Here is a 22,184-nt window from a genome sequence, read left to right as displayed (position 1 = left end):
CATTATGGCTTTCTCCCCCTGCGACGTAGCCCAGGCCAGTTATTCCAAAGCAGTTTCATTTTTTCTCTTCACCTTGGCTGGAGTCGGTGTCAGGGTGTGGAACGTGTCATCGCGCAGCGAGTGCAGCACTTCTGAGCACTCCTTGCAATGGTATGTTCGTTAGAGTATTGCATGCAAGAAGTAAATCAAGAGTGAAGGCAGTCTTGTAATTCATTACAGGGACCATCTTGTTAAAATCAAATCATTTTCCAACCTCAGATTATTAAACAAATAAGTGAGTCTTTGTGTGTTTTTTGGGTTTTGTTTGGTGGTGTGTGGGGGTTTTTTGGGGGTTTGTTTTTTTTTTTTGGAAGTTCTGTTAAATATTCCTGGGCGGTGTCTTGAAAGAATAAAAACACCAGTGGAAAAAACAAAACAAACTCTGATATATTTACACTGTTGAGGGAATTCCCTGCCAGATTATAACAGGGTATTGCTGCTGAGTATTGCTGCTCACATTGCTTTCTAATGCCCCCCTTCACCAGCACAAAATAAAAGGAGCAGTGTATATTTAAAAAAAAAAAAATCTTAAAAAAAAACCAACCCAACCAACTTAGCCTGTTCCAGACGCACACATCAGCAGTGAGCTAACCCCAGTTGCATCATCCACATTTCAGGCAGGGCCATGAGGGATCTTTCTGCAGCAAGGCCCGCTTATTTCAGCGTACGAGAAATAGCTGGGGTGGGACACATTAACACACGCATACACATTCTTTAGCTTGCATTTTGTGGGTTTATCAGCAGAATCTTGAAATATTGCAGGTGGGAAAAAGGTTATACATGGTTTGTAACTTCTTTTGCGTTTCAGCCTCTTTAAAAGTTTTGCTTTCTTTCATCTGTAAGAATTTTCTTGTATGTTTTAATAGAGCTTTTTTTAGAAAAATAATTTGTATATATATTCTAACAGTCCTTTTATATGCCTGAACTGGCAGGTGGTACTTCTAGATGTCCTGCAGACGTGGTTGTTAAATTTTGTATTTAATACATGAAATATTTGGATTTTAGGTGTGGATGCTGACAGGGGATAAGTTAGAGACAGCCACGTGTACAGCCAAGAACGCACATTTGGTGACACGGACGCAGGACATCCATATATTCAGACTAGTGAGTAACACCCACCTTCCCCTCTCTCAAGGCTTGTTCAGGATCCCAGATTCTGGAACAGGAGGGGTGCTGAGATCACAACTGTTTTCCAGCAGTAAACCCAGAATATTTTTATTCTTTTGACCCAGCTTTCTATCCCCTGAGCTTTTGTTTATCTGACTGTGTGCTCTGAATAACTCAGCGTGCTGCCTGTCCGTATTACTTCTGCTCCCTATGAGACTTGCTTGCTTGTTTTTTCGCCCCAACGAACCAAACCATTCCTCAGTTGCCATCTTTTTCCCCAGGTGACTAACCGTGGAGAAGCCCATCTAGAGCTGAACGCCTTCCGCCGGAAACACGACTGCGCTCTTGTTATTTCTGGTGACTCGCTGGAGGTAGGCTCCGAACGCCTCGGGCTGTTCAGGAACAGCCCCAAAACACTGTGGCTGAATGAGGATTTTTTGCTTGTTTGTTTGGTTTTTTTTTGAAAGAAACTTTCATAGCACAAACCTGGGTGATGCTTCTGATCTCTGTAAATTAGGTGTGTCTGAAGTACTATGAGTACGAGTTCATGGAGCTGGCTTGCCAGTGCCCTGCCGTCGTGTGCTGCAGATGCGCTCCGACGCAGAAAGCCCAGATCGTGCGATTGCTCCAGGAAAGGACCGGCAAACTCACCTGTGCAGTAGGTAAGGGACTAGCTAGGGAGGAATGACCATGGAGGATGGTGTCTTTGGTTTTTTTTCTTTTTTTGAGTGAATGGTCCCATGTCATCTCGTAACACCTGGAAGTGCTGAGTTAGGGAACAGTTTTTTTGTGGGATGATTGATAAGATGAAATTTTGCATATGGAAACTTCAATGAGAAACTACTCATAAATATTTTGGGTGGTACCTTTGCAAAACGGACCTTGAACACGGATCAGATAAAGCGCCATTGTTAACCTGTGAGCTTTATTTCAGTATTGTAGGTATAATGGTACACCTACAAGTCAGATAAAGTCATCGGTGGCCTTGAATTCCTGTCTGTCTATAAAAACAACTTCTTAAAGAATATAAATTCCCAATTTCTATTTAAAATCCTGCTTTATTAGTAGGATTCAGTGTTTCTTCTAGTATTACAGTCTTGTGCAGATGCCTTTGATGGGGTTGCAAGTTGCCTCTGTTGCTTGACTACCAATGTCCTTTGTCTGTGCTCTGACCTGCAGGTGATGGAGGGAATGATGTTAGCATGATTCAGGAGGCTGACTGCGGTGTTGGAGTTGAAGGAAAGGTGAGATTACCTCATGTTTAATAAGACTTCCTATAGCAATTCAGAAGCTAGTTTGCAACTAACTCTTAAATGAATCCTCAGAAATTTGTGCAAGACAGTGAGAAGCTTCCACAAGAATAATCATCAGACCAGTAGCCTTATGAAAAATAATTTGGCTGGAAAGGAAACTACTGTTTAACAGAGTTCAAGTTCATTATTTGATTCTTGGCAGATTCCCTAAATTTGGACCACTGTGGTTAGTTTGGGGGTTTTTAATCACGCGTAGGTACTCCAAATGCTGGAGTTGTAATTACTGTGATAACATACACCCTAGGTGTACAATTAAAAACTGATTATATTAGTTTAGAAAGCAAACTCTGAGTTAGAGCTCTGTGTCCTGCATATGGAGCTGCTTGGAGTGACAAGACTGGATTTGGCGGCAGTGGAAAGACTCTGCTTGCAGTGAGCCAAAACATTAAAATTGAGTGAACTTTTGAGACTGAAAATGTGTGTTCAAAACTGACTTGATACGAGTGTCACGTTAACATGCATGTTGTGAATCATAATCCAGAGGACTGCTTAGAATTGGAGGCCAGGGTTCAAATGGGAATTCTCCTCATATTTTTACTCCTTGCTTAAAAGCCACGGTGGAAGGCAGAAGTACTGAGGTAATACTCTCCCCCACCTAATGTATTGCAAATTTTCTTGGAAATTCTGTCAGCGGTAACTAAATAATAATATGATATTTCTTTGTTTCCAATAATGAAATGCTCTCACTATGCTTTTACTTGCTGTTGTACACAGGAAGGAAAACAGGCATCACTTGCAGCCGATTTCTCCATCACTCAGTTTAAACATCTGGGTCGTTTACTAATGGTGCATGGAAGGAACAGTTACAAACGGTCTGCAGCTCTCAGTCAGTTTGTAATCCACAGAAGCTTGTGCATCAGTACAATGCAGGTAAATGGACTACTATGAGGGCTTTTCCAATGGAGAGGTGAAAAAGCAAGATCAAAAAGTAAGGGTTCTGCATTTCATTTTGGATGCAATTATTTCTTCTGAAAATTTTCATGGGTTGGAACTTGAGGTTGTTACTTGGGTATGAAAACACATAAGAAAGTTCCTGGTATTGGACAGACATCAGCAACTTCTCCAAAATTGGACAAACAATATTCTACCTTAGAAAACACTGCTGGGATGCAGCATGTCTTTGCTGTCTTTTAGTAATGCTAGGAAATACTGAAAATCTGAAGCAGGACACTGCTCTTAAGGAAGGCCTCTGCTGAGTAAGTGCAATTCTTTTCAGGTGTGTTTTAGGTGAGGCTTTCAAATAGTGAGACCAAAGTTAAGCAACTGAGGAGGACCTGGCTCAGACCCTGAGGAGGTTACCGAAAGCTTGGTCGGGTGTGCTGTGGAGTGTTCGCAGGAGCTGTGCTGCGAAGGCTGCTGAAGCACGTATTAACCTTTCCAAGTGCTCGGCAGCTTGCTGCAGCGACGTGGAGGCGGTCTGTTCCTCTCCATTTCAAAGGGAACTTTAGAAACGGATTTGGTATTCACAGAATTTACATTGTTCATGTGTGCTGAGCCTCAGCGTAACAAAAATGCAATTGCCAGTCGGTAGGGAGAGTTGAAAGAGACTTTAAGAGTTCATGAGCCAAATTCCGTTCTTAGCTGTGGTGACTTGAGTGAAAGTTACAGTTAAGGACAGAGGTTACTCTTTGGGAGTTGCATTTCCACGCCATAGTGTACTGATACATTCCTTAAAAATACTAAGTTTTTTTAAAATGAAATACTTGATATTTTTCAGAAGGCTGGTTCCGCGCTCTCCCCTTTTTAGAATAAACATGTTGGAGAGGGATGCATAGAAACAACAGGTTCAAACTCAGGGGACGATCTAGCTTACTGTGCAGCTAAAACCAAGAACAGAGAACAAACCCATGACTTGTGACAAAAAAAAAAAGAAAGAAAAATTAATCTTGAACTCTTTGGAGTTTGTACTAGTGAGCGTTAACTCTACGTTGTGAAGGCATCATCATCCAGGCATGAATAAGTACTCACCTGTCCTTCACAACATCTGAACAGCTTTGATCAAACCAGTGGGCTTTGGAGGAAACTCTTTATGTTCTTTTCTGTGGAACTACATTGCAAAAAGGTTTCCAAGTCCAGCTTTCCAGTGTTTGCTATTAAACATAGCTTTCATCCAAGGTTTGCGTAGGAATAAAAAGGGTTGATATTACATTCTTCTGTCTTCATTTCAGGAATTTGGAGAACCCACTGCAAGTACGTTCCAGTTTGAACAGAGTATATTTTTAAGCTGCTACTTTTACTGCAGTACCTAATGCCTGAAAGCTTATTTCTTTTCTTTTCTAGGCTGTTTTCTCATCAGTATTTTACTTTGCTTCAGTTCCTCTCTACCAAGGCTTTCTCATCATTGGGTAAAATCTCCCTTTTTACTAATAGTGTGGAAAACCTGTGCATAACGAATAGATTTGGGCTAATTAACATGCAAGGCATGCACATCTCCACTCTGCATGTTTCACAACACTGCTTCAGAAGATGGATGTGATCCTTGTCCCCTTTCTGGTCCTCTTCGCTGAGCAAAGCTACTGAGGCAGCACAAGCGCTTCTAGAAGCCTTTCCAAAAGGACAGTTTGTCACATTCCGAACATGAGAAGCAAGCCATCCTCCAGGAAGCACTCCTCTGATCCTAAAAAGCAGAGTGGCGGTCATTATGCTCTGGTGCCTGCGCAGCAGTGAGAGCCACTGCCCATCTCCTGGCAGGGTCAGAAAGGGGGGGCGACCCAACCTCTTTAACAGGAGGAATCGGTTCCTGTCTAAAATATACTGGGATTCCACTTGTAATCCCGTGACTTTATAGGCTTTCGAGTATGTAATTAAAAAACAAACAGTAAGTTCATCTCCATTGCCTTCTGATGCAAACAGGATCAAGCCTGAACTGTAGAGCAAACTTTGGGGTGGGGACAGGTCTGTCCTTGGCTCCCATTAATAACCCTGTAACACCAGTTGCAATACTTGAACCAGTCATCTGTGAATGAGTGTTTCTAATCAAAAGCCATTCAAAAAGCAAATCCTGCAGGTTTTTCCTACCTGCAAAACTCTGGCGTGTTCCATTTGCAAGTTTTTATAATATGTATTTGTATAATATGTCATTTGGCCCTTCAAGAATACTGTATTTCCTTTCTGAAGACTAGCATTTCTGTTTGCTTATCTACACCTTAGATAATTTACTGGTCTTCTACCTTATTCCCAGGTACTCCACAATTTACACGATGTTTCCAGTGTTTTCTCTAGTCCTGGACAAGGATGTTAAATCTGAAGTTGCAATGTTGTACCCAGAGCTCTACAAAGATCTTCTTAAGGTGTGGGAGACTCTTGTTTGTCTGTTTTGGTTTAAGGCAAGATCCCTGTCTTGATTTGAAACTGTCTAAATGTGTAAAGTCAAATATATTATCAGTAGATACAGAACTTTATCATGTGTTTTCAAGCAAAATTGTTTTAAAGGCAAATTTGAATTAACAGATACAACCAGATTTCCTGGCAGTGTGTTATTGAATGCTACATGAAATGCAATTTATTAAAAACGGCTGGGGAAATAGAAGTTCCATTCTGTGGGAAATTCTAAGGATTTAATATTACCGATTTGTTCCAAAATAAAGGGGAAAGAGAAATTATCGGGGATTTGGCACTATCCTGAAGCCAGAAAAGGGGACGGGGGGGAAGGGATGTGCTCATTTGATGGAGGGAGGAGGTTATCACATAGTTTTGTGAATAGAAATTTGCCTCGAGGATCATCTAAAGGGACCTAAAAGTTTGGTAGCTGTGCCATTTTTGTAGCTTTAGCATGAAAGTCAGGTCCTTCTCCTTAGACAAAGAAAACTTTATTTGATATTTACCATAGAAATAGCAGGAAGGTAAATCTTGTCTTAGGTTCTCCCCCCCGACCCTGGAAAATTTTTTTAATAACTGGGGTATGCAGATTGGGAACATCTTTCTTAATTGAAGGAAAGGGTGGACTGAGTCTTCAACAGATCCTTTCCCTCAAGGATTTCTGTTAAACAGATACTCTCAGAAGCAAAGCCTGTTTTTCCAACAGCCTGAATAAGTCTCCATCTGGTTTCACTTGTATGTTGTCTCTTATGTCATAAACCACTAATTCTCCAACCATCCTTAGGCCTGGTCTAAACATAGGGGTTTTTTGTACTGGTATAGCTGTGTTGGCTGGAGATGCTTTTTTTTTTTTTTTTTTAAACCTATCTGCCTTCAATATGATGGTGATTTGTGTGTGTGTGTCTAGAAATATATTAATGTATTCATATATGTGTGTATACACACATCTTATATTTCATGGTACAATGACTAAACTCGTGAGACATCTTTGCATTGAATTAATCCTGTTGTGCAGTAAGGAAGAGGTTGTACTGTACTGTGCAAGCAGTGAGCTTCCACAGTCCCAGGCCTCCTTTGTGCATCATGAAAAATGAGAATAAAGAGACAGTACCTCCGGGTTGGTTGATTTGTTTTGTTTTCTTTCCAAAACACCTTCAAATTCTCTTTTATTAATTGCTGGGTTGATCTGTAAGTGAATGTTCATAAAAGAAAACCCAACGGAACTTTGTCTTTTTTTTTTTTCTTCCCCCGTCTAGGGACGACCGTTATCATACAAAACATTTTTAATATGGGTCTTAATAAGCATCTATCAAGGTAAGAAATCAACTTCTGCTTGTGCCTTTCGATGTTTTAATGAGTACAGAATATAAAATTTTTTGTATTGCGGGAAGTTAAGTAAGGCATGAAGTGAATTTAGCATCCTTGGGATAATGAATAAATGTGTGTTTTGTCCCAGAAAATGTTGGCAGCATTACCAAAGGAAGAAATTATCTAAAACTAAATATTGGCAGCAACTGGTCAACCCTGTTGTAGGCAATGATGTAGAAGTTCAAAGCGTTGTGCCTCTTCCCATTGGGACCATCCTTTGTAATTTTGTGCAAGTTCCTTTCAGTGTTTTAATTGCTCCATCCGTAAAGTAGAGTGTGTGACTCTTCCCTTCTTTTAAAAAAGGTTTTCAAACCTATGGATTATTTCAGGTTATTAAGTGAGTATGCAAAATACAGAATCTGTAGCTTTGTGTATTTTATCTAAACCCTGTTTATTAGAAGTGCAATAGTTCTGGTTACTTCATAGCCATCTGTAATGAAGGACTAGAGTAGAGCTCAGGTTCTTGATAATATCCCATACACTCTAATTAGGCTGCTAAAACAGTGAAGCAAATGCCTTAATTACAATGCATCTGTTTTCCAAAAGTGGATGTAGTAATTGGGGTATATTTCTAAGAAGGTTTTTTCTTTCAGTTTGTCTTTTTTTATCAAGTAACCTCAAACTCAAATACTTTCTGTAGGTGTTAATCAGGGAATCATGGAAAACATGTAAATAGCGTGGAGCTATAAAGCTAAAATGGCAATATGATTCTGTGACAGAATTTCTTGTTTTCCAAAACTCCTTTGTCAACAAGAGTCAGAATACATGTGCCAAAATAAGCAGCTAATTCTTACTGATTTAATTTGATATTACCATCCTCAGGAGGGAGTGAAACCAAGAATATAAAAGCTCCCTTGGCATTATCTTCTGAAATCTAATACGGTAGAACCCTACAACAGGGATAATGGTCCTCTGATGCTGTACAAATATGATGGCAAAGCCAAGGCATTTATAGAAAACTCACAAGTGGTGGAAAGCTAAAGCCAGAGGGTGATGCATTAAGGGAAAGATTTCTTCTTGAGCTAAGACCACTATCTGGTTACAATATTTGGTTAAAGTGACTTCACTTCTGATGTGCTAAATAACTAGAAAACAGCAGGCCAAACAATTGGGCTAGTTGCTAGCAGAGATGAGCCTGACCAAAAACTTGAGCAGTCCTGAATTTTGGAAAGTTCACAGCTGGATTTGAACTTTGTGGCTCAAGCTCTAGTCACTTGCAGGTTTTCCCTTCCGAAACTAGCCTAGTGTGATGGATGTTGGTGCGGATTACTCATGCTGCTAACATGAGTTATTTGTGCAGGTGGCTGCGCGGGGTGTTGTGAGCATTCCCTGGCTAGCCAGAATAGGAGCACGAAACAATGCATCATTAAGAGTGCTTTAATGTGTACTCCTTTTAGGGGGAAGTGTAAAGGGGAGAGATCCTGGCCGAAGTAGTGCCAAGAGAGGCTAACTTGTATCCACTGAACTTTTCAACACCTTGGTTTCATCTGGGCACTGAGGCAATGCAGTAGGTTTTAGAAGTATTTGATACCTTTTAGCTTCTGGGTAGTGACCAACTGCTTTTCTGGGAGGATAGAGTTTCATGATGTTAGAAATCTCCAGTTGCCAAAATACCGTGTGTTAATTTCCTATCTCCATGTGTCTATGAATATGATAGACTGTTATAAAAGTCTGGGCACCTCTGCTGTAACTTTTCCCTGTCTTCTCATCAGTTTTGTCTCCTAAATAGTAACTATTCATTGTCATTACATTGATCAGGTTTCATGAAAAACAGTTGCAAGACATAACTATGTTTCAGCCTTTCCGAGACCTAGCAGTGGGTTTTAGAGCTTAGACTGGTGTTTGAATAAAATACCCAAATGTTCCATTCCCTTGCAGGTAGCATCATCATGTATGGAGCGCTCCTCCTCTTTGAATCTGAATTTGTCCACATTGTCGCCATTTCCTTCACGTCCTTGATCCTCACCGAGTTACTGATGGTGGCATTGACGATCCAGACATGGCACTGGCTCATGATAGTGGCTGAGCTGCTTAGTCTCTCCTGCTACATAGCTTCTCTGGTCTTCTTACATGAGTTTATTGGTAAGGTTAAATGCCTTTTCTCCAATCAGTTGGTTTATGACCTGAATAGTAACAGGACTGTAAGTCCTGTACTGAATTGAGTTTAAAGGCTGTTGATGAAGCCAACATAATTACAGTGTCAGTGGTTCTGGCCAGCATAAGCTCTATTTGATTTGAAAGCACCTGAAAGACATTTTATGGTTCCTTCTCATAGCAAAATGCTGGAGAAGATAAAGGTGGTCAGTAAACTGTGCTGCTCAGTGAATCTCATCCTTACTTTCAAAGGTCTACCATGCATCAGCTGTCATGTAATAGTGGTCTTTATTTCCATATGAGAATTGAACTTGAGACTAAAAATTTGAGCCTCTGTTGTTGGGTTGAAAGATTTAATCTTTTAACTGGGTGAAGTAACTGCCTCCTAAAACTTACCGTATTTTATCTGCTTCATTAGGGCATTGGGGCCCTTCTCTTGTGGGTTTGGGGGTTTTTTTGGTTGGCGTTGTTGTTGTTTTGGGGGTGTTTTTTTGGGGGTTTTTTGGGTGTGTTTTTCTTTTTTTTTTTTTTTTTTTTTTTTTCCTGGAACAGAGCTAATCCTTTTCCCTGCCTAAAGGAAAAGGGTGAGGAATTCCAGATTCCCCCAATAGCTGTCTAGTTGCAAATATCAGATCTGTAGGGTTTGTTCCAGTGTTCATTCAGGAACCACAAGATGTCACTACTTCTTCCATAAAGCTCTTTGCTAACTCTGAAAACAATGAGGATAACTTCCCAATGGGCTAGGTCTGTACCTCTTGCATATGGGTCCACCAGCTCCATTTTGAATGATGCTTCAACTATTTTTGCAATGATTCTGAGGCACTATAACTGAGTCGAGAGATGCGTTTGCTGGACTACCAGCAAAGTAGCAGAGGGCAACTTCCAGAGTCAGAAGACAAGTAGTCCATTTAAAGGAAGCTTAGTATTGCCAGAAGACGGATAGCCCGGTTTCAGATGGGGTATGTACGGACACTTGCCTGTGAGGAGTTACATGCATTAGTGAAAAGTGTTGTGCAGAAAGCTGTATCTTTTGTGGAAGAGGGCTCTGAGCAACCTGATCTAGTTAAAGATGTCCCTGCTCTTGCAGGGGGGTTGGACTAGATGGCCTGTAAAGGTCCCCTCCAATCCAAAGCATTCTATGATTCTATGAGAAGGGCAGAGGAGTGAGGAACCAGGGATCATATGAGCTTTGAACTTGCATGTGGAGAAGGTGAGGCTGTTTAAGAAGAGTCGGTAGATTGAATTGCTTTTCTGCACCTCTTCCCAGAGTGTACTTCCAGTCTTCATTGACTCTGTGCTCTTTTCTTTTTACAGATGTTTACTTCATTGCAACTTTGTCGTTCTTGTGGAAAGTCACCGTCATCACTCTGGTGAGCTGCCTTCCCCTCTATGTCCTGAAGTACCTGAGACGAAGATTTTCTCCCCCAAGCTATTCGAAGCTGACGTCCTAGGGCTGCTTTCCTTGCACACCAGAGACAAATATTGCACATAGCTGAGAGACAAAATCATGTAGTTGTTACTATAACAAATACGTCTGATATTTGTATAAGGATCATGTGGTAATCACTATTACATGCTGCTTCATTGAAAAAAGACTTAGCAACTGCCATGAACAGAAACCTAACGATAAAATGAAAATTTTTTTGAGGGTAGAGGCACTTGTTAGTTCATCCAGTTCTTGTCACTTTTGTTCAACTTAACTGGGGTCAAATGCGTGTAACTGTGATGACAATGGGTTTCTCGTGCATGGTTAAAAGTACCTGAAAGCTGCTAACTGACCTTGGAATTTACATTCGACAAATTTAAGTTCCTTTAAGTATCTGTGCTGTTCCTTGCATTGTGTTGTGTTGTTTTATATTATTTATCTTTTTGATTCAAGTAGTTACATTCTTCTTACATCTTGGAAATCCCTTAATGTAGGTGATGCACTATACTGCTGACAGCTGATTCCTGATTTATGGCATGCTGTTCCCATAATGGGGCTCCAGCATGTCGGATCTACACACACTTGAGAATCTGAGCGTGTTTGAGACTTTCCTTCAGTTGAAATGTGGTCACCCTAGTGATTTTGGAGGTATCCAGCCATTGATAAATACGGAGAAATGTAGTCCAAAATGAAGAAATTCAGTTTTGTTTAGCTTTTGTGCTTCCTGTTAAAAGGAGCTGGTGACATAATAGCTTTACTCTGTATTTATTTGTATAAGAGAAAATTATCTAAACTAAAGCAAATCCTCTTTGGAAAAGAAACTTGCAGTTGATCAGACTTGAAACGTGTCGACAACGTGAGAAGAGACTCGTACTGTTCTGCAGACAATGTGGCAGACGTGTCTTGAATCCTTGGAGACTAAAAGGAAAGGTCACAGAGCTGCTACTCCTCACAGCTACACGAAATCTGTTTCCTGTTAGGGTGAAACTGCGAAGATGAGCTGCAAATAAGCTGAGGCACTCCTAGGTGGATGTTGTTCATGACACGCTCCCTGCAGAGAGACAGTTTTTGAGAACCTTGCACTTGCCTTGCTCCAAAAACCAAACTTGAATCACAGAGGCAGGAGTGGGGTTCATATGAAGGCATTAGGCTCGTGTGCAGAGCAAATTTACTTACTGATTTTTAATTTTCAAAAATAAAACTCCATATGAGTTCTGTTTTTATAATAAGCATTGGCCCACGCTATAATACCGTGAGGAGAGCAACACATACTGAGGCTGCTCAGAAGAAAGAGAGAGTGTTACGGGAACCTTTTACCATTGGGTTCATGCATCAAATGTGGATGAGCTTTTAGCGGCAGCCATCCTCATCTAATGGCTGTTTAGTCTGTGCTAAATTAGTTGCTTGCTGTCTCATTCTCACATCATAAAAACCACCGTCGGAGCTGGCACTGCTTGACGCCATTGTTGGTTGGCTGCGCGGAGGGACCAGGAATGGCAGAGCCCAGAGCCTGAGCTCCCTTCTTCTCTCTCAAGGCAGCCCTTCCAGGTCAGGACAACCACGCTGGTGTGAGGAGCAGAAGTTCCCCAGTCGTCTCTGTGCCATGCTGAACCTCTTTAATGGACTGCCAGCTTCTGTTGCCATTGCTACAGGCGGTCCACTGTCGCAAGCAGCACAATGCTGCATTAAAAGGTCTGGTGTGAAAATCAGTGGAAAATGGGAGTGTTGTTTTAAAAGAGTTGGAGTCTGTGTTGACCCATAGTGGTACATCTTGAATTTTCAGATCTAAGATAGCCATGGCTTGTGTGGTCGATGTGTGGTAATTGCTCAGGGGAATGTTTTGCACAACCTGACCTGCCTTCCTTGCTCTCAGTTCCCGTGAGTAAATATCAAAGAGGAGGGGAAGCAAGTTCAGAAGATTTAAAGAAAAATTGGATGTGCTTCATAATGCGCGTGGCTGGGGGTGAGTGGAAGGTGCAAGTCCATATGATATTGTTGTTACTTCATGTGGGGGAAACCCTCTTGATTTAGAAAATTATATTTCAAAATCCTTCAGGACTAAGAACAGCAAACGCTCTTTAATCTAACACACTGTGTCGTCTTTTGTGCCAGCCTTCTGATTACAGTCTTGTTTGAAGTCCTGATACGTAGCAACCAACTTTAGAAACGTCCTACTGACTAAGGAAAGATTATACTTAGTACTCATCTTTTCATAATATTTTGAAAATTTGCCTTTCTTTCCTTCTCTTCTAATTTTTTTTTCCTAAAAATAATAGTAATATATCTTTCTGCCCATTTGACACGCATGTTCATGTTGGGAGAGGCCCTAGAAGTCCGACACTTCTCAGTGATTTGCCTCGCGGAGGAAAAGCAGTGCCTGAACAGCCCCTTTGTGGGGCAGTTGGGCTAACTGCCTTTTGTGAATTATGCCACCAAGAAGATACCTAATGTTGTCTTTATCGTGACGTGCTACAGCTCCTGGATGGTGTCAGCCATGCAGGTGTTCTGGAGTCCCCAGTCAGCGTTTGATTTAAGTAGATTTAAATAAAAGAATCAAGAATTTATTTTGGCAGCTTCTTGTGACTGGGAAGTCAAGTCCCTCTTGTCCGTTGGCAAACACATCGCGGTACACATCTTTGTAAAGCCCTGTCCCTATCTAGTCTGTATTAGTAGTTAAATGTCCTGCAAGAATAACAGTGCCATGCTACTGTATGTAAATATTTGAGACGTATATATGGTAGAATTCACTGTTTCCTGAAGTCAATACAGTTTACACTGAGTGGACCATATTTGCAAAATATTAGCTTTCACCAAGAAAGGGAGTGAATTGTGATTTCGGTTATATTTATTGAATCATAACTTTAATGAGGAACGCATATTTAGTGGAATTCATAGTAATCTGTAGCTGTGTCTTGGGGTGCGAATTATATTCCTTTGCAGCTAGTTTTTTTTGCACAAGGTTGTAAATCCAGGAAGTAATTTCTGTCTGGGTATACACTGCATTTTTTTTAAAGCAATCAGAAAATTAAAACTGCCGTCTAACAAACAGCAGGAAAGAGGAATGATTGTTGTATTTTTCAAGTTTAGCACTTTATGTCTGCAATCTGTGTCTCTTAAGTTATTTAAAAAATGTTTTTAAAAGCAAAGTTTAATACATATGTTCATACTTACTGTACATTTGAATAAATGGATTCTCTGCTGGAAATTTAATTAATCTTTTCCCTCTAGTATGCTCATAATTTGTGCTTATTGGGAGTGAAGCATTGTTTTCTTCTTCTATGTAGTATCTTGTTTGTAGCCTTACTTAGTGTTCTTCCTATTCTTTTTTTTGTTCTGGTTTATGTACTGTAGCAGTTCATGTAACTTGTGTGCTTTGGGACTGTGCTCCAAGTGGTGTCGTAGGGTAGCGGTGTGTGTCTCACAGTGTGCTCTTGCTTCCCATGGCTGCTTTAGGGAAGCCAAATCTCTGTGCTGCGCTGCTGCGGTGGTTAGTTAACGTGGAGGTTTTGTGACATGCACTCTTCTCTTCTTGCATCTCTGCAGTACTTCCAGGTGTGTCACAACCCTCTCCATTTTTTTTTTCTTTTGTTACTGTATTCGGTTCCCCCATAGAGCTTGTCCTGTTTATCTTTGCAAACGTTTGTTTTGCTCAGCTCATAGTGCAATTGAAACGCAACATTCTTTATTCAACAGCAGCAGCTTAAATCCGTGCAGGGTCTTATCAAAACCGGGCTGGGGAGTGATGAGTGACATCCCTGGTGTCCCCTTGGTGTTGAGAACTCCGTGCTGAGAGCTACAGCTGTGGCTGGACCAAACTGAGCAGCACCAAAGGCGTTGTTTTTCTGTGGTCTACTGAACTATCACAATTAAATGCCGTGACAACCTCTCTTGTCCTCTGCAACTGCTGAGGAAAATTTTGCTATAGCTGAGCTGAGTTTGCCAGGGAGCCCCAGAGAGTTAGATGTGTGAATCCCTGAAGCTTGTCTTTGGGCTTTAGCTTTTGAAGAAAGCTGCTGCACCATCTGACGCATCCTAAATCCGTGGTTTGCACAAGCCGTGCTCTAAACCAGGTATGTGAACTACTATTGCATGCAGCTCACCATCACAAGTTCTTTGCACACAACTGTTTGGATTGGGTTTAACTCATCACCACAGTTGCTGGAGCCAGTCCAGTGCCCACTGAAATCTTCAACGTGAGCTGGATGGGCTCTCTTATTTTTTATTTATTATTAGTTATTTCATAGTAAACTTTTTGATTTGCATTAAATGCTGGGTTCTACAGCTTTGCCAATATGGTCCATTACTACTGCCTACTACAACTTGTGTACTTATGCCTTTGAGAACATTTTTAATTGTTAAAGAATAAATGTTAAGTTAATTTAATTTTTAATTGGGGAAATGGATTCTGGTGTCTAAATTATATTTACTGTGATGCCGATGTTTTGTACCTGTCATCTGGTTAAACAACGTGTAAATACTCTTGATTCAGGAGAAATGAATGCCAATTATTTATTGTTCTGTGGAGTTACATGTTGCAGATGTGTAAAAACTTAAAAGGGAATGTTGTAAAACAAGGTGGAAAAAAATAAATTTTATGCAACTTCTTTACTTCATCCATATACACCATGTATGACGCACCTGAGTTAGTCCTGGCGTGCTCAGTCCAAGATGTTTTGACAGAATTGTAAGTATATAGGTTAAGTTGCAGTGTGGCCCTTTAACTCGTCTACCTGCGAAATGCATCTCTGAGAAATGGTCAGTACTTTCTGCTGATCAGTGTAGACCTGCTTCATTAATTTCTTTGTTATAAACAGTTTTCTGACAGTCTTTAACAGGGGGTGGGGGTGGGGGACAGTTGATTTTTTTTGTTTGGGTTTTGGGTTTTGTTTTGGTTTTTTTTTAAGTATACTGGTATAAGTATTACTGGTATAAGCTTTTGCTGCCCTTGGCTTTATCAGTGATTTCTTGCAAGATTGCTTTCTGCAAGTGGTCATTGCAATGTAATGGTGTGGATTAGCTCCATGGAGCACAGAAGCTGCTGCTGGGCACGGGCAGGCTGCTGGCCCCACGGCCGTCCTGCCACCGCTGCGGCTCACCCGGCAAGAGGACCTGGCTGCTGGAACCTCAGCCCGGGCTGCCGCTTCCCTGCTGCCTTTTCTACAACCAGTTAGTCCCAGAGTACCCAACTGTCCCGAGGATTTTAAACAAGCCCTGTAATTTGTAAAGCCAGTTTCACGAGACTCAGCTCATTCAGGAACGTTCTGGTCAAACCGTCCTTGCAATTTTTGATGCAACCCCAATTAGGGAGAAGGTGGTCGTTCCTGCCAGTACCTGCTGGCGTGAATTAGGAGAAAGTCTTTCATTTGAAACATATATGCTGCTCTCAGAAAAGCGATGATGCAATAGCATTAGGAACAGCTATTTCTGGAATGTTCTCATCACTTGAACGTTAGATTAAGTAACTGGCTCGCACAACAGCCGGCCCACAGCTAGGGCTGGCTGCCCCGATTCTGGGTCAGAAATGGGAGGGAGAGGCAGGAGTTTAACACTGAATATTCTATGCAGGGGAAACTTCAATAACATTGATTAGGAACACAGTACGACAGTTTTCTACCAAAAATGTAATAGAGCCGTAAACACTCTCAAAAAAAAAAAAAAAAAAAAATTGGCTAAAGTAAATCTATAGTTTGGGAGACTTTCACTAAAGCAGTGATAAACTATCCCTCAGATCATTAAACATTTATTAAAGATTTTCTTTTAGATTCTATAGGATGCAGATACTAGCATCTTAACCTTTTTCATGATTAACTTTTTTGTACAAAAAAGTTAATGCAAATATTAAATAAACAATTTTTGTGATGTTTGCACACATCAAATGAATGCTGTAGACTCCAGAAATTACAGTAACAGACTTCACTCCCAAGTGTTACCAATTTCCCACTCTAAATGGGTTACATAAGCCCTAGTTAGTGGTTCTTTTAATTTATGGACGGTTTCTTTTTAATGGTGAAATGTGTAATTAAAAAAAGCTAGAAATAGTTTTTCTAAACTCACTCTGGAAAGGGAAGGAGAATTTCTGCAATTTTTTTTTTTCACCCAAACATTGCATAATAGCAGAAATGTCAAAGATTTCCATGGGGTTTAATTTCATTCTTCATGTGGCTGTGGTCATACAAGAAGTTTGAACACTGCAGGGGTTGGCAGATTTTTGGAAGATCACGCATCCTGGGATAAGTTTTCAGCCTAGGCTTTACCAAAGAATGCCTGGCCTTATTTTTCGAATTGTGGTTGTGTTATACAGTACTGTGTCTTTTTGTCTTTTTTTCTTCTAAAAAAAAAAAAACCCAAAAATAGGAGCTGGCTGGTAGGTGGGTATCTTACTATGGCCCTGAGCCTTACGTGTTGTATGAAGATGTACAGAAGCTTCCCTTTACCTTAAACCATTTGGAGAGAAGAAAACCTCGTCGATATGCCCTCTGTCTTTGCCTTCTGATGGCTCGAGTCATGGCAGCTGTGCACCTATTCTGCCTCTTCACCGTTGCATTGCCGTGGCAGTAAATATCGTTGTCATGCTAAATCTTTACCAGAGGAAGGTAACTGCTCCTGTTCCCATTTCACAGGTAGGAGATGGGGGCAGAGGGAACCTGTGGTCTCCGGGCTGTATCCAAAGTCCATGACAGAGCATGGAGTGCAGAACAATATTCTTGTTTTGATGATTAGGCTTTCTCCCCACCTTAAACATTGGAGTGAATCCTATAGGAAAGTTACTTATTCCACAGAGTATTCAGATGTCTGTTTTTAAATTAGGAATAATGCGATTGCGAACTTCAGAAAAACTGTCCTTATTATATGGAGTATTGGTAAACCCCAATCCAAAAATTTTGCCGGGTTCTTCCATCTTAAACCTGGAACTGCAGCTCCGAATTACATCTGTGCTAAAGGTTTTGCAACCGCATGTGAAAGCGGTGAGTTTCAGAGAGGGTGAGCAGCAGCTGGCTGCAGAAATAGCGTCGCTGCCACTGCAAAAAGGTGATGCGAGGAAAAACTTTGCTGAGTGTGACAGCAGTTCCTAGCAGCACTAAGTCCTGATCCAGCACCTATTTAAGGTCAGTATCAAAACCGATGCTGTGGTTTCCTTGGGCCACGAGCTGGCATTTCCTGGCCTTAAAACTCTCTGGGTGGTGTGAGGCTCCCTAGGTTACATGGTGAATCTCTGAATTTATGCTTCTTGTAATTAAAGTTATAGATGATTAGCATCTTGCAGGATCTGGCCTTCAGAAGAATGTCCTTCCCTCTGCTGCTCTTCCTCCCTTTGTGGCCCAAGACCGAACTGTTATTGAGTGGGTGGGTTACAAAAAAGGGCTTTAAAATCGTTGCATTCCCACTTTAAAGCCTCCCTCTCTTGGCTTGCTGTAATTGCGCACGTAAGGAGGAATACTGTGTGCTGTTCAGATTCTCTCACAGAAAGAAGTAGTAACAAGAACAATCTGTGCAAAAGAATTTAGCGCATTAAAGATGGGAGTAATAGTCATTCTCATTTGTCCTTTTATGTGAAACAGATTTTATTTTAAATGTACACTCTGAGTAGCTTAACCATATCCAGAAACTTGTTTACCAGGGTAAAAGTAGAATTACCCACAATATAAATTAAGAGCATGAGTAGAGGTGAATTGATTGTACTGCACGATTCTGCTTAGTCAGCTCAGAAGTACTCCTGGAGCACGCACCTTGGTGGGCACGTGGGAAGCGGGTATCTCCTGTGCTTGAGATTGCATCGGGCAGCATATTTAGTCATGTTTTTCACATCTGCTCCGAAAAAGCTGTGTTGTAGCTCTGCTGTAGGCGTTTATATTTCTGTGCCATTAGGCACGGATCTGTCCTGTGCTGGCTCTTCTGTTTTTAAGACATGTCACTTCAGATTTATTTTGCACAGTGGCAGATTTCACCAACGTGTGACTTGTTAAAAAGTGATGCAAATTGCTATTGATCGGGATTGCTATTTAAAATGAGAACAAGCCATTCGTCAGTGATACTGTTATATAAAATGCCATGTAATGGTCTCCATGAAGCATGTTACCTGCTCCAGCAGCAATGGTGTAACTGCCATGGAAAGAAACGCTCCTCGGCGCTGAGCCTGCGGGAAAGGCAAAGGATGCTGCCCGCAGAGGCAGAATCCCTCTGCACTCTTTGTAAATGTGAGATTAAGGTTTTGAATAAAAGGCACGTTTATAAGGATCGGCATTCCCTCTGTCAGACAGCGTCTCTGCTCCCCCACGGTGGTTTCCAGTGAATCACTGCGTCCTACAACTGCCGCTGCTGTGACTGCCGTCCTGGGCCAGCACAGGCAGAGCCATCGCTGTCACTCTGGACAGGAAGGTCCCGCATGTGACTCAGCTCTCCTGGGCGGGTCAGGGCGCTGATTTGGAACTGGGAGCTTAAATGGGTTGCGCTTACTGTGTTTTATTACCTTGGGCTTTGATCTTGTTCTAGGAGTCAAAGGATAGGACCTTTGAGGAGGGAACTCTGGACCGCAGCAGATGGTGAAGCAGCTGGTCATCTTGCTGCGAGGACAGGGGCACTGCCAGCGGTCCTCTCGCCCCTCCGAGGTAGGATCTTTGCCCTGGACATGTTGCTAGAAATGTTTATTGCTCTCCAGCTGCACCTCTATTAGGCTCCATCCTGTTCTCCTCATGTTTGACAAGCAGCACACCATGAGCTGTAACGTTTCAGAGCCCTAGTGAAGAGCAGCCAGCATTTTAACCACTCTCTGGCCAAGGCTTCCTTGGCGTGAGCCTGCAGCGCGAGCGAGGCGAGCTCTCGCTGTCGGAGCTGCGCTGGCGGTTAGCAAGCCCGGGGAAACCCGAGCAGCACCCTGCCCGGCCGAGGTTCACCTCCCCAGTTCCCCCTGGGCAGCATTGTGGGTGTCAGCGCTCCCAGCGCTCGTGCCTGATTTCCATGTGGGTGTACTCATTGCCTGTGCATGTAGATGTAGTTATAAATCACTTGATAGGCACATAAGATCCTTTTCTTAATTTAATTTTTAAATGTAACTGGAGCAGTTACATCCTGCTGTTTGTTAATGTAGCTTTAATTATTTACCATGCCATCTTGGCTTCATTCTAGCCTGGAACAATTGCTTCAAGCCCAATGACAAACAGAAAAGGGATTTTAACGTTGAAGGTGAATAAAATTAAACAAAAGCAATGACATTTTTTCGCCTAAAATGTGACCTGGAAACTTACACTGGTTCTTCCCTTTATCTATAGTTGTCTGTGTCCAAGGTAAGTAAAATTCCTGGAGAAGGGGAAGGCCAGTTTTAAACAGGATCTATACTATCGTTGTTTGCTGTGAGCTACTCCAAAGAAGTGTTTATCAATCATGCGCAGTATGGCATAGGGACTTGGACCTTTTCCACCCTGACAGCTGGACTGTAAAATGAAGAAGAAATTTCTAAAAGACCAAGATTAGATGTTATCAACCCCTCATCTATCTTGCTTTCTCCAGATACGCCTCTTTCCAATCTTTGGTATCCTCTTATTTATTTGTGAAGACGCGTTGCTGCCTTTTAGCTGGATCAAGATAAACTAACTAAAGTGACAGTTTGCATTTTAGGTTGAAACTAGTACCAGAGTTTCTCAGGCAACTGTCTATAGACTAAAGTTTGATTCAAAGCTGCCCAGTTTTGCTTCTAGGAAGTCTCAAGCCTCCTGCTGATCAGATTTTGATTTCTGATCTTTCCTGTATACAAGGAGAAATGATCCAGAAAGCAAATTTCCGAAGTGAAATTGGTATTTGCAACACTAACCCATAAGGAGAAAATCCTTCCAAAATCAGATGGAAAGAAGTGCGTTGTGTTGGTATCTTGGTGGAAGATCCACGGCTGGTATAAACTGTCAGGTCACGCTCATCCACACCCTCACACAATCCTCAGGTTTTGTTCAAGTCCGCATTTAATTCTTGAGAGTCCTCATTACTGGAGTGTGGAACTAATTTTTACAGGTGCAGTGTTCACCATAAAGAGCCTTCAACAGAAAGAAACATCTTGTATTTCACATGTGAACGACAGCTATTTCCTTCAACAGCCTAGGTGTCTTTTGTGATCTTTCACCATCAGGATACCGTGCAGGGCGGTGATTTATACGGGTTCCCACTCTTCTTTCTTTCGGCTCCTGTTGCTATTCCAGCTCCGAAGAACATAATGCCACAAAGTCTTCAGTAAAACCAGAGCCTGGAGGAAATATCAGGTGTTAACATCCAATAAAAAGCTAACACGCTTGAATGAACTGCGATTGCAAGGTACCTCTTGTACGGCCCAGGCAAGGACTGACCTAATGCAGCGGTTTTATGATGGTGGCAGGTAAGGACTAATTATAGACCCTGGACTCCATCATGAACTGACTTGTCAAGTTAACTTACCGACTAAAGTACCTACAACTACATTGTGGGGGCTTTCTACTCCTTTGTATAACTGAATGCAGTTGCTCCTGAAGAACCATAGTGAGTAAATCTGAGGTGCTGAAAGAAATACTGCACTAGAAATTACACTGTAGGGAACGTTTTATATGCTTTGGGGTAAATTAATGACCAGGTTTGGGGTTTTTAGGAAAAAAAAACCACAACAAACTTTGTGCACAAATACATACTTTAAAATATATTTTCTTTCAAACACCAACTATTTTAACAACAGTGTAAATCAGATTTTACAGACCACATATTTCAAGTATGAAGTTCATTAAATGTGTGAAATTCTAGATTAGCTGCCGGGTGTGGCCAGGGCCCCAGTAATGAATTGTAAATTGTGTTCAGGTTATAATATCAGATTCCTCTGCCCTGGCAGTGGTATTAAAGGGATAAAACCACCTTTTCAAAACAGTCGTAACCTTTCTTTATTATCTTTATTTAGTTTAGCCATCGTATGATATAGTGAATGACTGCATCAGTGTTTCCATCCTGAACCTAACATACAGGTGTCTAATTGGATTAGTTCGTTGTTATTATTAATAAACCAACTTATGTCCTAATGTAACTGAAACTAATGCTATCTATTTATACATGCATTTTTGCCAGTGCCCTGATAGTGGGTAGTAGGCTGTCTTTAGATACAAGAATATCACTCTAAACTGCAATTCACTCTGACCTTGCAGGAAAGAATCACTTTATACAGTGAGAAAGGAGTGTGACTTGGGTTTGGTGCATTTTGGAGTTACCCACCAGCATAGCTGTATCCTCCAGCTGAGCCAGGGGTTAATAGGTGTGGGCACTGGAGTACAGGCATTCTGTGAGCATGGTGGGTTTCATAGTCATCTTCTTGGCCTAGGTTTGCTAAGTCCTTCCTGGACTGGCTTTCAACCATGAATTTTTCCAAAAGCTTGGCAAACGCCCTCCCAGCCCTGCTGGAGAGGCGCTTGCTGCTGTGCGGTACTTGCAGAAAGGTCCGTGCTGAGAACTGTGAAGCCACTGGTGAGTGGACATGTGTACCTGGGGGGATGTTGAACCCACCCCCTGAAAGGAACAGCTAG

At 41.6% G+C, this 22,184-nt stretch overlaps 1 protein-coding gene across 2 annotated transcripts in view; it reads left to right on the top strand.

Moving 5' to 3' along the window:
* ATP9A (ATPase phospholipid transporting 9A (putative)) overlaps positions 1-15,260 on the top strand; it is a 65,222-nt gene extending 49,962 nt beyond the window's left edge. The window contains exons 19-28 of one of the 2 annotated variants that reach the window (XM_075517616.1): positions 1,045-1,143; positions 1,428-1,517; positions 1,664-1,808; positions 2,326-2,390; positions 3,174-3,329; positions 4,740-4,804; positions 5,641-5,749; positions 7,034-7,091; positions 9,024-9,227; positions 10,554-15,260. In XM_075517616.1, coding sequence (XP_075373731.1) covers positions 1,045-1,143; positions 1,428-1,517; positions 1,664-1,808; positions 2,326-2,390; positions 3,174-3,329; positions 4,740-4,804; positions 5,641-5,749; positions 7,034-7,091; positions 9,024-9,227; positions 10,554-10,690 — 1,128 coding nt within the window. In that variant the 3' untranslated portion in view covers positions 10,691-15,260. Of the gene's footprint in view, positions 1-1,044; positions 1,144-1,427; positions 1,518-1,663; positions 1,809-2,325; positions 2,391-3,173; positions 3,330-4,627; positions 4,650-4,739; positions 4,805-5,640; positions 5,750-7,033; positions 7,095-9,023; positions 9,228-10,553 lie in introns of those variants that run through there. The other variant, XR_012777912.1, reaches the window with a different exon arrangement.
* The last annotated feature ends 6,924 nt before the right edge of the window (positions 15,261-22,184 follow it).

This window comes from Mycteria americana, chromosome 14 (genome assembly GCF_035582795.1).
Source record: "Mycteria americana isolate JAX WOST 10 ecotype Jacksonville Zoo and Gardens chromosome 14, USCA_MyAme_1.0, whole genome shotgun sequence".
NCBI classification, from domain to species: Eukaryota; Metazoa; Chordata; class Aves; order Ciconiiformes; family Ciconiidae; genus Mycteria; species Mycteria americana.
The sequence above is the reverse complement of the archived record's forward strand: the minus strand, read 5'-3'. Positions and strand labels throughout refer to the sequence as shown.